Source organism: Rhinolophus sinicus, chromosome 14 (genome assembly GCF_057876585.1).
Source record: "Rhinolophus sinicus isolate RSI-liver-muscle chromosome 14, RSI-T2T, whole genome shotgun sequence".
Classification (NCBI taxonomy): domain Eukaryota; kingdom Metazoa; phylum Chordata; class Mammalia; order Chiroptera; family Rhinolophidae; genus Rhinolophus; species Rhinolophus sinicus.
In genome coordinates, this window is record NC_142514.1 from 21173549 (window position 1) to 21188316 (window position 14768).

Consider the following 14768-nt stretch of genomic DNA (forward strand, 5'->3'; position numbering starts at 1 on the left):
AAAGGTGTTTTCCAAAAGCTTTTTTTTTTTTTTTTAACTTTTTATCTAGTCAGTACCTAAAAGCTTGACAAAACAAAGCAGAACATGTAGATTTCTTGTTCAAGGGAAGAAGCTCAAATTTGAAGGGGCGCCACCTTATACATAAAAGTTTCTAAATTTGATCCATAGCCTCCTGGTAATTTAACCTTCCAAGAAAACTATGTTTTATAGAAATATGTGTCAGGCTTTAACACACATACAAATTACCTGAGGGTGCTGTCAAAATGTAGACTTTAACTCAACAGTTAGGGGCTGAGACTCTGCATTTCTAAACAAGCTCCCAGGTGATGGTGATGCTACTGGCCATGGACTTGGAGCTAGGTTTTATAAGGTTTACAAAGCATTTTCATACATATTAACAGCCATATGTATTAGATTCTTGGGTTTTTTATTATCCCATTTTGCACATGAGGAAATTAAGATGCAGTTGAGACTGAAACCCCTGGCTTCTATTTGCATTACACTACACAAAGTTTTTAAACAAAACAAAGTTGCTAAAACAAATGCAGTGAAGACCAGAAAAGCAAATCAAGTTTTGTGACCCACGTGAATTGCTATGAGTGTGCATGCATCCTCCAGGGCAAAGGCAGTCCGTCTGTACGGACAAGCAGAAAGGCCTTCCAAGATATTCTTTCTAAAAATCTTTCTTCCAAGTTTAGGGTGGTCTTCACCCTAATCGACGTTGACACTGGTCTTCTCATTTCCCTAGGTACCATAAACAGGAAGTTACAAACTATGATCCACTTTTCTGACTGGCTAGGCTTCCATCTATTTGAAGATCAGCTGGTATTCCAAAAGACTAACAGCAGAGTCCTTATATAGGCAATTTCATCCAGTGGCCTTAAAACACAGTAGTTACATGTGATTTTGTAACCATTCTGAACCATGCTGGGGGGAGGGGGCACGCTATCTTATTCTAGGAATAAGATACAAAAATAGATTAAATTAAATCAAAAGACTTGATTCTTACTTAGCTGGTATTCTGGTTTTCCTATTTTGAAAACTGCTATCCTCAAGTTTCTGGCTCCTATGTAGAATACTACCAAAATTTACAGTGAGTGCTAAGAACAAAATACTGCTGTCGGATTCTCACTGTCAGCCTGAAAGTGCTCTTATCACAAAAGCCAAAACTACTAAACTGAGTCCATTTGTACAATCAAAATGAATTTTAATAAGCTAGTCAAAGAGTTAAATACCTTCATTCAAGCTGTAACCAGGAAATGACCTTATTGAAAATGAAATACCACTATAGAATGAGTAGATTACTTTAGTTCTAAACCACTGTTAACTGAAAAATTAATCCAAGTCTGGATTATCTGTTGTCAGTACCTAGAATGACCCCTTACTACCTGTTTTGAGGTCTACGTTCATTATGCCACCAGAAATGATGTTTTCGGCTCTTGGGGATTAAAATGAGGCTTCTCCACAGCTTACATGGTAATTCTGGTACAGCCACCCAAAAAGCAACAACATCTGAATGCTCTGACCCATAAACCACCAATTACCCACTCTTTAAGACAATTAGCTATGGGTGGCCAGATGGCTCAGTTGGTTAGAGCGCGAGCTCTCAACAACAAGGTCACCAGCTCAATTCCCACATGGGATGGTGGGCTGCGCCCCCTGCAACTAAAGACTGAAAACGGCATCTGGACTTGGAGCTGAGCTGCGCCCTCCATAACTAGATTGAAGGACAACGACTTGGAGCTGATGGGCCCTGGAGACACACACTGTTCCCCAATATTCCCCAATAAAATTAAAAAAAAAAACAAAAAAACAGCTAGAAGAAGCAGATATTCTATCTTCTTATCTTCTTAGCCTCTGAACTCAACACTTTGAACGATAAACTAGATTTAAAAAAAAAAAAAAAAAAAAAGCTCCCCTTTTCCAAGAAGATGCATGCATATCATGATAACCAACAAGTGATTCAGGTTTCCATGACCAGAGCTTTGGTCAGATGTCATCCTAACCAACAGGCAGAGCAGAGCCAGGTTAAGAATGAGATCAGTAGGATACACCATAAAGCTGGTAAAGTAGTTCACTGATCCTCAGGCCTCCGTCCACCAATACTGAATATGCCAATATGGTGGCTTGATGTCACTGATCAGTCCTCCTGTATCATCACCCTTTAGGTGCCACTCAAGTCAAAATAAGCAATAATATTTCATTACCCACCACCTTCCTTCTGAGAAGTTGGAGCACAGATTTGCAGAATTTTCGTTTATCTTAATGCAAACCTCAGAAGCTCAGTAAATTACCTGATTGTTAGAGTTCAATTTTCTGATCTCTAGCTGAAGGTCTTAACCTCCTCTGGTGACAATACTGTAAGAGCTAAAAATCACCAGTCTCCTAAAACAACTAAGGATGGAAGCTACCTTTATAAATAAATAATACAAGACACTGAATGCAAAAGATACAGCTTACAGTCGTAACATTAACTGATGAAATAATTGTTTAAAAAGAGAGAAACAGGCCAAAATAATAATTCAATCCCAGAGTTTTATCTTTCCCTTCCCCTCCCTATTCCAATTATTTTTCCGCCTCCTACAAACTTCACAGTAACCCAGGCCGACACCCCCTTGACTAATGCCCAATAATTAGAAACTGACCACACACGACAGAGAATGCCTGGCAAGAGTCATACAGGTTTCAGTTCACCACACTAACAACTTACTATGCATGCTCCCAGCTTTTCTCCTATGGTAACTACAAGTTATAGGCAGAAGTTAGAAGGCAGCACTTCCTATGAGGAATCTGTGCTCATGAGATGAGGAAGGTGTGAGGACAAAAAAAGAGGTGAGCTGGGGATAAGGTGAAAGAAGAGAAGTAGTAACGCCATTCTTCCCATGGGACAACCGGCAAATGATCATGTTTGCCTGATCCCATTCCCCACATCCAAAGGGTAGATCTTGTTCTTCCCAAGCAGCCTCTTGGGAAGATTCAAATAAAAGAAGTCTTTCCCTATCTGATCTACAGGCCACTAAACCTGACCTACATCTCTGCAGGGTCAAAAGACCCAAAAGGAATCAGGCCAGCTTTGGAATGGCTAATACTCAAGACCAAGACAAAAACCCCAGCTTAGTCTCTTGATCTTCCGAAGGGTTGTTATAAAAATTAAAGATCCTTTTCTAGCTAAATTCCTCACAACAAACTTGTAGGTGTGGAGCTGGGAGAAATCCAAACCTGCCTCTTAAAGAAGTTCATTTTCACTTCATTTTTTCTAGTTTTTCTGTGGAATTAAAGGCTCCGGCCACATGTCAAGTGTCAATATCAGTTGCAGCACCAACTTTGACATGCCTGGAATAAACTCCTCGCGGACCTGTTCTCTTCATGCCAACCAAGTCAACAGGCATTCATTTAATCCATTAACATATTAAAGAATTGCACATGACACTTGAGGAAGCTGCACCAAAAATGAACTATTACTCTAAAGAAGTTAAGTGGAAAATAGGACAAGCCTCTGACACCTAACAACAGATGTATGCCAATAAAAATATTGACAACAAATGCTGTAAGATGAAGAATGACAGTTGTGGAGGCAAAATTATTAATATCATTTGAGGGGGGTAAGAGGTCTCTTAAATGATTGCCAACACGTAGTACTAGCCCCCAAAGAGGAGGGAAGACAGATGCAGGGTGTCTCTCATGGCATTCCCACCTGTGACTTGGAATATAAAACCAGTCACAGAACACAAAATGACGAAGACTCAAATGTTTCCATCCTTAAGACTTGTAGATCTAGAAAGACAATGACCTAAGAAAGGTCGTTTTGAGAAAGGCTATCAAAGATACTTGAGGAAGAATGCTTAGATTTAAAAGGGAAGAAGCTGTAGACAGAGAAGCTGCTTTGGCTACAAATTTAGCATCAGAAGTCAATGGTGATGAATCTAAAACAAATTACAAATATAGAATTAACAGAGTTTCTAAGTTCTTGATAGGCTGGTGTGAGAGGCAAAGCCGTACAGAGGTGGCGAAAGGTCATTCCATAACTAAAGCCTCACTAGCAAAGCAAGAATGATCCTACATACCTGATCCGTTTTAAGGATTCGTGTGTATCGGCAATCACTTCTCTTCAATGTATTCACTATGGACCCCCCCCAGCTTCAGCTTTCTTTTTTTAATTTCTACTTTTCTGTGTTTGTTTGAAACTAAAATTAGTGTTTTCTGATAGACCAGTAAACTGAGATTTAGATTTCAGTTCTTACCTCACGTTAATATCAATGTGTTGTGCCCCCAAAAATATCATTTCTCTAGTTTTAAAAGTTTAGCTTACATCTCCTACTGTGTCTGCTGAGATCTAATTTCAATATAAGTGTTTTATAATACCCTGTAATTAGTGCTGAGAATATCTAAGGAAACTAAACAGGCATGTTTTGTTTTAGGGGGTGATTAAAACAAAAAAGAGAGAGAGATAGGAACAAGTTCCTCAAGCCAACTTACAAATCCTCCTTTTCTTAGACAGGAATCGCCCGGGGATGAGCTCAACACATACTCCACCATGCTAACGCCTAGTCCCCCACTCTCCGATCGTGGGGACAGTACAGAATTGACCTCACTGTTCACATGGAAACTCTGACCAGGTCTTCTCTGCACCATGATTGGCTGGGAAACTGAATGATCTACAAAAAAGATACACAAGCATGATACAGTGCAGCCAGAGGCTCAAACAAATTACGAGTGACGTCTCATGGATAAACCAATGACTAGGAATCAGGAAGCCTGCCATGGTCAGTTGAGCCAAAACCTCCTATTGTGTTTTTCCCTAAGTATAATATTTTATGTAGCTAAGGAAACCGAACACACCCCTCATGTATCCAGGATAGCAAAGCAATTCAGCAGTTCACATAACTGGTTTATCTAGCTAAGTGGATAAATTAATGCTTACTCCTTTCAAGCATCAGGATTCCTTTTTAATGTGTCTTATTGGTGATATTGCTAAAACAAAATGTGATTTTACTGCCCTTTTTAAAAACAACGTAATAATTTGAGCTTTTCTGATTGCTCTGTTCTTACACTGTGCTGTCACACAGACATCGGCGTTTGGGTTTCTGTCTCCTGCCTCCCTATCACCTGTCATTCATTCTGCTGTCAGTGTGTCTACCTCTACAAGTGCTCCCCACCCATCCCTCTTCAAGGGTAGTCTGTCAGAAAAGCATCCATGCCCAGTGACTTGATTTGGCCCCAACCACATTTATAGACAGATCATCCCATACACGTTACACGGGCAAGGGGAGGAAAAAGAAACGTGACTTTAAATGGCAGGCATGGATTTTCTAATTCCAAGTGTGCTGACAGCAATACAGAACAAGAAGTCATAGCTGAAATTACGGTCATTGCAAATAAGACCGACCATTCCCCTGTGGCTAGCACTTCAATCAAATATTGAAGATTTGATTTTGTGTTAATTATGTTGTAATCAATTACATCATATAAGCTCCTTCATGGCAATTATACTGCAGGACAGGACACTGCTTGACATGCTTATGTCACTGACGTAAAATTCATGACTTGCCGATCACTGAGGAAAGGAGCTCTAAGACAGGCATAAATCACAGTACAGATGCTAGAGCTAGATTACCTGATGTTCCCCAGGCACTGTCTCGCCATTGATCACCCAGGAATATTCCTTTTGGTCCATCTTTGCTGGATTCATCTGTTTCCCAAAACTTTTTACCTGGCAAGAGCTGCTGCAAATTAAAAATAATAGATGCTTTTAAAGGATTCATAAAGGATGAAAGTACAGCAGTCAACACTTTCTTTCAGACAAGGGTACTGAAGCTGCCCACGTGCCCTCACGGTCTCCAGTCAGTGTTCTGGCTGCACAGGTCGTGGTCAGAGCACTGCGGTGTATCTGGTAAGTCACAGAGGCCTAAGGCCAGGGGGTGGCGGGATGGGGGCACAGATTAACCCATCCTAATGGAGGCTCAGCTTAAATATCTAGACTTATTCACTTAATCTATGCCAAGATTGGGGGGGGGGGGGGTTGACTAATATTAAACCTATTAGCTAATGCTTGCTAGGACTTACCAAAAAAGGAAAGTGCCTACAACTACTGAAACACTTCCTCTGCCTACATGTGTACTAACTGACCACACCAGCTAGGGCAGCTACGGCCGCCCCAGCTACAGTGTGCTCGAGACAAAATTCACCTCCGTCATATACACAGTCTGTCAACCAAACACTTCTATCACCAGAAAGAAAAAACAAAAAACACTTCCCAACTACACCATTAATCTAATCCAAGATTTTGGAAAGACAGAACACAGCTGTGTTTCCCCAATACTGAAAGGGAAATAAAATCTCCTAACCTCAATTAATTTTAACACTACTTAGTAAAGCCATTAAAGTGACTTCACAAAACAGTCCATGCTTCTTAGAAATGCAGGCATCACTGGCCCTAAACCAACATGAGAGCTTTAAGCTAGCTTCAACCAAAGAAATGCAAAGTACCCTTCAGGCGAAACACAGTAATACAGGTTTGCACAAGACCAAAGCATTAGTGACCAGTTACAAAGCAAAATTTCACTAGAATCCCATCACTCTTCATTTCAGTCATCAGCTTTACTCACTAAAATATCCTTCTAGTTTCCTCTAATTATGTTTTCATTTCAGCTGCTACTAGTCAGACAAGAAACTCAGGTGTTTCAGACAGTACTAATCACTGCTTCTGAGCATAAAAGAGCACACCTGGAGCGCTGAATTTCTCAGAGGACCAGAATAAAAAACCAGGAAGCACAAAACATTTGCTCTCCTCCTTAACAGTAAAAATTTACCTTTCCAATTTATAACCCATAACCCAATGATAATAGAGGAATAACTCACCTTTTGCCCTCACTAACATGAATCTTGGCTTTCCACATCTAAATTCTGGATTTCTCGGTATAATTTTACTATAGTTCTACAACTCTATCTGCTAGACATGGATTACTGCTACCTGGACCAAAGCAATTTCTCACACACTTTTCTCTTCAGGCCTTAATTTATTCTGTACTCCAACAAGATCAAGACAGAATACCGATTTTGGTCTGGCATTTGACTGCACACGGGCACAGGTTCACGTGAAGATGAGCAGTTATAAGCAGTCAATTCCTGGTGAGGCTCTCAGGTTCATTCTCTGAGGGAAACGAGGAGGGAGCGGGTCTGTGCACTTGAGGGATTGGGGGCGGGGCGAGGAACAAATGGGAGGAGAGCCCAGACCACAGCTAAGGCGTGGAATAAGGAAGCCCTGGACTAGACAACCTTGATGTGTCCTAGGACAAATTGCTGACCTACCCTGGGCCTCATTTTTGTACTGATGAAGGAAATGTTTTTCACGTTGTGATGATTAGAAGTACTGTTGATGAGTGCCTAGCACAATGCCTGCCACACAGTAGGTTCTCAATAAATATATGCAGCGGCATCACACCAGGCAAAATAGCTGTAAATCACAGAAGGGACACAGAAAATGAATGTGAACTACTCAAGCACAATTCAAGAATTCTCATTTTAAAACTTCTTTTTCTCCTTTTAGTCTCAAAAATGCCCTCTGACAAAATTACAAATAGAATTTCTTTCCCTATTGGTTGTACCCTTTCCAACTAACATTCCGATTTTTCTCCTGGAGTGTGAGGAAACGGGAGTCCACATCAACTTCTCTAAGTATCAGAAGAAAGAATGTCAGCACAAGGACACCTCACTTGTTGGTTAATTTTATTCTCCGTAAATAGTGGAAAGAGAGCAAAGGGGATCAAAAATATTCATTATGGTGCTCATCCCTCTCAACACAAATTTGGAAATCTTTATTCAAAACTCAAGGAAAAGCTTCTGTAAGTACCAGCCTCCATGTGCAAAATATAGTCTGTCCCTAATTTGTCAAATTGCTTACTGAAAGCAGCAGCTCTTGAACTCAAGGCTTCAAAAATGACTTCTGAGATCCTACCATCTTTCACTGCAGCTTGCCAAGCTGTCATAACATGCAAAGCCAGCAATAGCAAGTGAATATATAAGCAAGGCTGTTTCCAGGCCAAATTCTCTCAAAAGGAAAACAACACAACACATAGAAAGGTGCTAAAAAGTGGAGTGTACTTCAAAAAATAGTAATAGATGCAACAAGTCTCATAGGAATACACACCAAAAAACTCAAGACCCTCGTCAGCTACCAAGAGGCAACAGTATCTCCCAATATTAACAACTGATATAAATATAAATCCTAAATAGATGCTAGGAACAGCCCCCAAAATACTAGAATTCCATATGCTTAAGCAAAGCAGCAGCAAGAAGATCAATGAACTATTATCAATGAAAACAGCAGCGACTGGAAAGGCAAGTCTATAAAAGATCAAGAAAAAGGAGGTAGGAGAAGAGGGTGGCAGCATGCAGATTTGGAGAGAGAAAAAACAGCAAGCATGGGTTGCAAGAATGTCCTGCAAATGGGAAGGAAAGCACTGCGCCAAAGTACTTGAGCAAACTTAGCAAAGCTCTTCAGAGTCTCTGGATCTTCCACAGCACCCAGCATTTCTTTCTCTCCTCCCAAACACACGCATCTCCACTCCTCAGTTGAGTGGTAAGCAGAATCTGCCATGACTCCTAATGACCTCTGCCTCCTGGTACTCATGCTCTTAGGCAACCCCTTCCCTTGATTGTGGGCTAGACCCAGTCACTTGCTTTTAAGGACTAATGTGAGGCAAAAATGTTGGGGTGTCACTTTCAAGATCATGTTACAGAAAACTGATTTTGTCTTGCTTTTCTCCTCCTCTCTCTTGTCCCCCTCCTCGCATCTCTCCTGCCTGCTCCCTTTGATGAAGCTGCTATGTTGTGACCTACCCTTAGAGGCCCACGTGGCAAGGAAACACAAGAGGTCCCTGGACATCAATTCATTAGGAGTGGAGGACCTCGGTCCAACAACTTGTGAGGAACTTAATCCAGACATCAACCATGTGAGTGAGCTTGGAGGCAGACCCTTCCCCAATTGAACTTGAACCTGTGAGGCTTAAACAACTGTGTTGTTTTAAGCCACTAAGTTTGGGGGTAATTTGTTAGGTAGCAATAGGTAACTGATACAGTTGTGAATACATGGAGGAGTTTCCTTGTATTCAAAATATTTCTTTAAAAGCGTTTGTTTTCAAAAAGCACTTTTTGTCCCAATTCTAATATCTAAAATCCAAGTACTTTTGAATTTGGAAATTATATCCATTCCACTTCATGTTCTCCCCTACTTTGTCTCATAGCCCTTCTTTATTAAAAAATGGCTGCGTTTTTAAATTCTGCAAAATTAAATCAGTTTAGACGTGTTAAGCTTCCTGAGAATTAGTTGCAATCACATATATTCAAGAGTCAACTAAAACAAAGACATTACTCTTCAAATCTGATCATATTCAAAGGAGCTATACTAGAATCTACTGAATTATAAAACAAAGTAATGGTCAGTATCCAATTGTTATTTCAAATTTAACAGCCACCTTTCTGGAGATAACATCATCCATAGCATTGGCTAAAAAAAAAACCATCCTGGTTCGCCAACCCAGTGGCATAAATGCCAAGAAATGCCAAACCTTCATTTAAGCCACACCTAAATTCAATCACCAAAAACCGAAATGTTAACTAGTGGATGAAAAGATGGTTATTGCTTAGCCCATCAAGAACTTGGAAATAAAGACCGTTTTGGACAGGACAAAAAAGAACACATCACAGCAGAAGTTTACAAAATTGACTTTAAAGAAAGATGAGGCAATAAGAGGATTAAAAGATTTCACAATTCTAAAGGAAGATGGCAGAATTAGGAATTGGTCCAACAAAAGCAAAGGAGACCCAGGGAATCAGACACAGGCAGTATTACCCAGTTGGCATGTTTAGAGAGAGGGCATCTGATGCACAAAACAAGCCTATCCTTACAAAGCAATAAATGCATCAGGCGCGATACCGGCAGTAGCCTGATTACAGTAGCCACTAAAACCATCCGCGTTTACTTCCCTGCCTCAGACTCTGCTTACCAAGTGAACGTCTCATGAGAACTTGGCTTCCTCCTATAGCCAAGCATGCTGATTACTGAACACAATTATCCTGTCCACTTGAGTTATTATTTCTTTTCATAAATTAGTAAACTGCATTATGGTTTTCATACATTAATCTCTTGGGGTTCTGGTTAGTGGGGTTAATCCTATAATCCACTCACCTCGGATTGGTAATCAGGTCCCTTTCATAATCTACAACACTGAACCACGGCTCGGGATATACGTCCTCGCCAGCAATACACAGACCTTGTGCTCTTTCTTGTATTGTCCCATTAAGTGAGATTCCCGACTACCTCTCTAACAGTGTCTGTTCTCAAATCTTTGGGAGAAACACACACACTATTATCCCAGCTTGAACCATAGGTTTGTAAAAGAAAAGATTTAAGGAAAGTAAAGAAATCAAGTAAGCTTATTCATGAGGCTTCTGGAGAACAAAGTAGGAATCAGGCACTGGTTTACAAATAATGTTATCCACTTGGGAAACTCTAAATTTTGTTTGGAAACACCTTTTTCATTTTATCATCTAACAAAAAAGACAACATACAAAGCTACACATGCACAATCACCACATTAACCTCTACTAAGAGCCCTTTAAAAAGAAGTGAAGACAATAAGGGGCTGAGAATGTCAAGAACCTCTAGGCTTCTTATTTTAAGACATAATCTAGTGATTTCAACGCACGTAAGTGCTCTGAAATCATTTTTTTTAAAACTGGTGTTAAATACAAATGTGTGAATTTGACCCCTCTACTCCTCAGTTTTCTCACCTATAAAATGAACTGTTACAATAGTGTGTAAAGAAGTACAATGCTGCACTCAGAGGAACCACTCAAAGAACTAGCTGTTATTATTTAAGAACAAAGCAGTAACCAACAGACCTCACAAAACTCGTGGCTAGCCCATGGAAGGCTCCCCTGTACTCGGCAGGCAGGTGTGAGCACAGCACCACCCAGCCCACTTCAGCATATATCCCAGAAAATAAAGAGCCCTAACAAAACACTACAAGAAAACCATGACTACAGCTTTGCAGAAACTACCTACCAGGCAGGATGACTATAAGGACTGGGCTTGTTTGACCAGTATTTGCATAGGGAAGTATCGATGAGGTTTTAAGATCGTCTCAACACTCAATGCACGCTGCAGCAAGTACTCTGTACTAAAGAGGAATAAAGTAATAAAACAAGAAACTGCTTACACACTCAACATAGGCTTCACAGAGCTGTCTAATCTTAGAGCAGAAATGAGGCTTCGTAAGTACTATTCACAGGAATGCTACAACTCTGCCGGCATAATCAGGTCTGAGCCATCTGGCAATGCAAACTTCCAACAAAGCTTAGTTTCGCTGGAATGCAGCCAATGCTTGCGTCAAATACCTGATACTTTAACTAGCTGGTAAGATATAGCCCCACCCCACCGCCGATTTTTTAAATCTCTTAGTAAATAATCTCATTACATTAAAAGAATCTGACATTAACTCAGAAAAAGGACTGCTCAAAACTGACTGAAATAAAGTATTACTGGCTACCGCTGGCAGTCACCTGTTTCACAGCTCTGATGTGTAAAAACTGTATTAATTTTCAGAAATCCTTTCTCAAAATCTTAATGCCCTAACGGGATTTACCTCACCCTCCATACCACAGTGAAATCAACTGAGGTAGTATACAAAGCATTTTCACAAATACTGTAAACTACATTCACGATATTACCAAAGATTTAACAAGAAACAGTTTAAATATAAAAGTATAGATCAATATCCTTTACAAGGCTTAATTAAGGACAATTAAGCCTGTTATGACAATTTTTTTGGACAATTCTTTTTATATCAGAAAATATATACATCAAGAGTCATGTTCATTTCTAATCATTTATCTCAACAACAACAACAAAATTCAAAAGAAAATAACTACATTCAAAGTGTTAAGAGCAAAAGTCGGAAGTAGACTAAATGTTCAATAAGGTAGCTATTAAGTACAACAATGTAGAGAACCCAAAATAGCTATAATGACTATAAGTAATATTTATAAAATAGCATTCAATTTTAAAAGTAAAATATACATGTAAAGACTGCTTCTCCTCATGCACCCTTCCCTTTGGATCAAGATTGGAAAGAAAAAGAAAAACTGCAATGAGACTTGGTGTGGCGGGACTATGGATGATTTGTTACAAAATATATTTTTCTTATGATTTATAACTGATTTTCTAATAAATAAAAATTGAGATTATGGTGGTACAGAATTCACTACAAATAAATAAGGCATTTTCTCTTAAGCAGACACATTTCATTTCAACATAATTTTAAAGTGACAAAAGTTAGTGGCAATTTTAAGGAGAGAGCTCATACCATGTTTCAAGTGTTTTTAATCAAGCAGATAATAACTTTCCAATCCACTTTGAAAACTATAGCTTAAGTAAGGAATGTTGAAAATGTTCAGTGGTAAAATCACAAGCCAGTTATTTTTAAAATTAAAAATAATCAAGTATATAATAAACAAATAAAGGCGATGGTGTTTTAGTTTTCACCTTCTCTTTCAATTTAAAGAATATGATCTAAATTCTCACTTCCCGTTTAGATATCTACTAATTAAGGAATTGTACTGCTTTCTTTTTAATCAGTTACTCAGTGCTTATATGTAAAGATTATTTTTAAATGATAGAATATTTTTGTTCTACTTTATTTAATTCAAATCACAAAATGTCTAAGAATCAACATTTGCTGTAATTTTTTCACATTTCTCTACAAGGCAGCATCATAACCTGGCATCTAATAATTACCGCTTGTAATTTTTAGCTTACATGGCAAGATGGTTACTACTGAAAACAAATGTCCATATTAATAGTCACTTAACTAAATATCTCTTTTGGTTGAAATCTAATATATTCCTCTAAAAAAAGAAATTTTAAGTTTTTTGCATAATTATTGTTATGCAGTATGTAAAATTAACAGATTTTTTAAAATATTCTCCCACGTTCTTACGTACTTTTCCTAAGCCCTGTTAATAGTTGTATCTAATGTCCTTTAATAACATTTCCACCAATAAGAATGAAATCACACAAATCATTTAGGCTTGGACAGCTGGAAGTAAGTTGTTCTCTCCCACATCTAGAAAACCAATACTGCTTTTCTGGCTACCGAAAAATTTTTTTAAAGTTTCAGCATTTCAAGTACTTACTGATGTAAAAAAAATAAAGTATTAAAAAAAAATTTTTTTTTTTAAAGTAAAGTGTTACTTGAACAGTATTACTTGCACAGCCTGCATTAGCCACTACTGGAAATAATGAAAGTAGTAAAAGACTTCTTTGCCCTGAAAGAAAAGATGAAAAAGAAAAACCTACCAGGAATCAAACTGATACAGTTACAAAGCATTTTATGATAAGCACACTAAAAGTGTGCTCCAGACCGTCAAACTTCACAACCTACTACAGACAAAGAAAGGAACAATAACCTGGGATAGGACTGGTGAAAGAATGCCTTCAAGGAGGCAGGAGTTGAACTGAACAAAGGGAGAAATGAAAACAAGTGGGGCAGGTACCCACCAATAAAAAACGAGCCTGACACTGACGGAGGGGAGGAGTAAGGAGAGGGGGGAAAAAAGCACAACTAGTCCAGTTGCCAGCGAGCCTTTATGGAGCACTGAGGAGTTGGGCTCTAATCGGACCGGCAGCAACACGTAACATCATAAAAATTAATTTTAAAATTAATCTGATATTCCTCCATAAAATAGGATGAGAGAAAGCAAACGGATGCTGGGAGGCTAAGCAAAGAGATCACCGCAGTAATCTAGGCGAGAAATGGTAAGAGAAGGAAGCTGTGGAAATGGGGCAAGGACAGTACCACTGCTGCTTAGAGGCCTTTCAGTTTTCAAAGCTTTTTTTTAAAGGTATATAATTTCAAAAGTGAACACTCAGAGCCCACTCTGATGATCAAGAATGAAGTCACCAAGTATACATAAGCCAGTCTATCACTGAAGTTCTTTTAATCAGGAAATCTATTCTGTAGCCAAGTGAGTGCAAAGGCTAGATGAAAACAGGATCCAAGTATGTAAGAATAGTGTTGCAAGTTTAAGTTTACAAGTCCAATGGGTAAAATCTGAAGGTTGTCCTGAAATCCACCATGGGTTGCTGGGGAACAGTAAGAGCAAAAAGAGCAATCAAACAGAGAAGAAAAATGTGGTAGCTCGTAAATTTTAGGACAACCACAAATTAGATAGAAGTGCAAACATTTCAATTTATGATTACTGTTAAAATGTACTCTCTTCAAAGGAGCACAGGGCTTTCCGCGTTCTTTGCCACACAAAGAACACAATCACTGTCAACTTCATCCTTAGAAAGAAACACACAAAAGACACTGGCCATACTTTCATAAAGCATGCCCTTCCAAAAAATTCAGAGATACTGTTAGCACCTCAGCCTCCGTGTTATTTTGGGATAAATTAACTCGGGGCAAGCCCCAGTCACCCCTTCTCCACCGCACATCCCCCCCTGGATCCACGGAACGCTTTTATGCCTTCCCACTTCTAGTTACTGGAAAAGAGCCAAAAGAAACTTCTTTTCTCTGCTATCTTCGTAAGACTTGATAGGCTGACAGTGAGCTACGTTCAGCAATTGAAGAAATGGCCAGGGGGACCCAGGCCTTTTCTGCTTTTCTCCTATATCCCAGGATACAGGAACAGCATGTAAGGAAACAGAGGACTATATTATCTCTACAAGTCACTGGTTTTTTAATATGTATAAACTGTACGGTTTG

At 39.1% G+C, this 14768-nt stretch overlaps 1 protein-coding gene across 26 annotated transcripts in view; it reads right to left on the bottom strand.

The window, feature by feature from the left end:
• Positions 1 to 14768, bottom strand: part of PUM1 (pumilio RNA binding family member 1) — a 109994-nt gene that overhangs the window by 61461 nt on the left and 33765 nt on the right. For 15 of the 26 annotated variants that reach the window (XM_088790829.1, XM_088790822.1, XM_088790832.1 and 12 more), the window contains exons 4-5: positions 5615 to 5723; positions 4477 to 4655 (exon numbers count right to left, since the gene is read on the bottom strand). The exons of 9 other annotated variants lie outside the window; for them this stretch is intronic. In XM_088790829.1, the coding sequence (XP_088646955.1) occupies positions 4477 to 4655; positions 5615 to 5723 (288 nt within the window). The remainder of the gene's footprint in view (positions 1 to 4476; positions 4656 to 5614; positions 5724 to 14768) is intronic. 2 more of the 26 variants (XM_088790823.1, XM_088790838.1) reach the window with 1 other exon arrangement.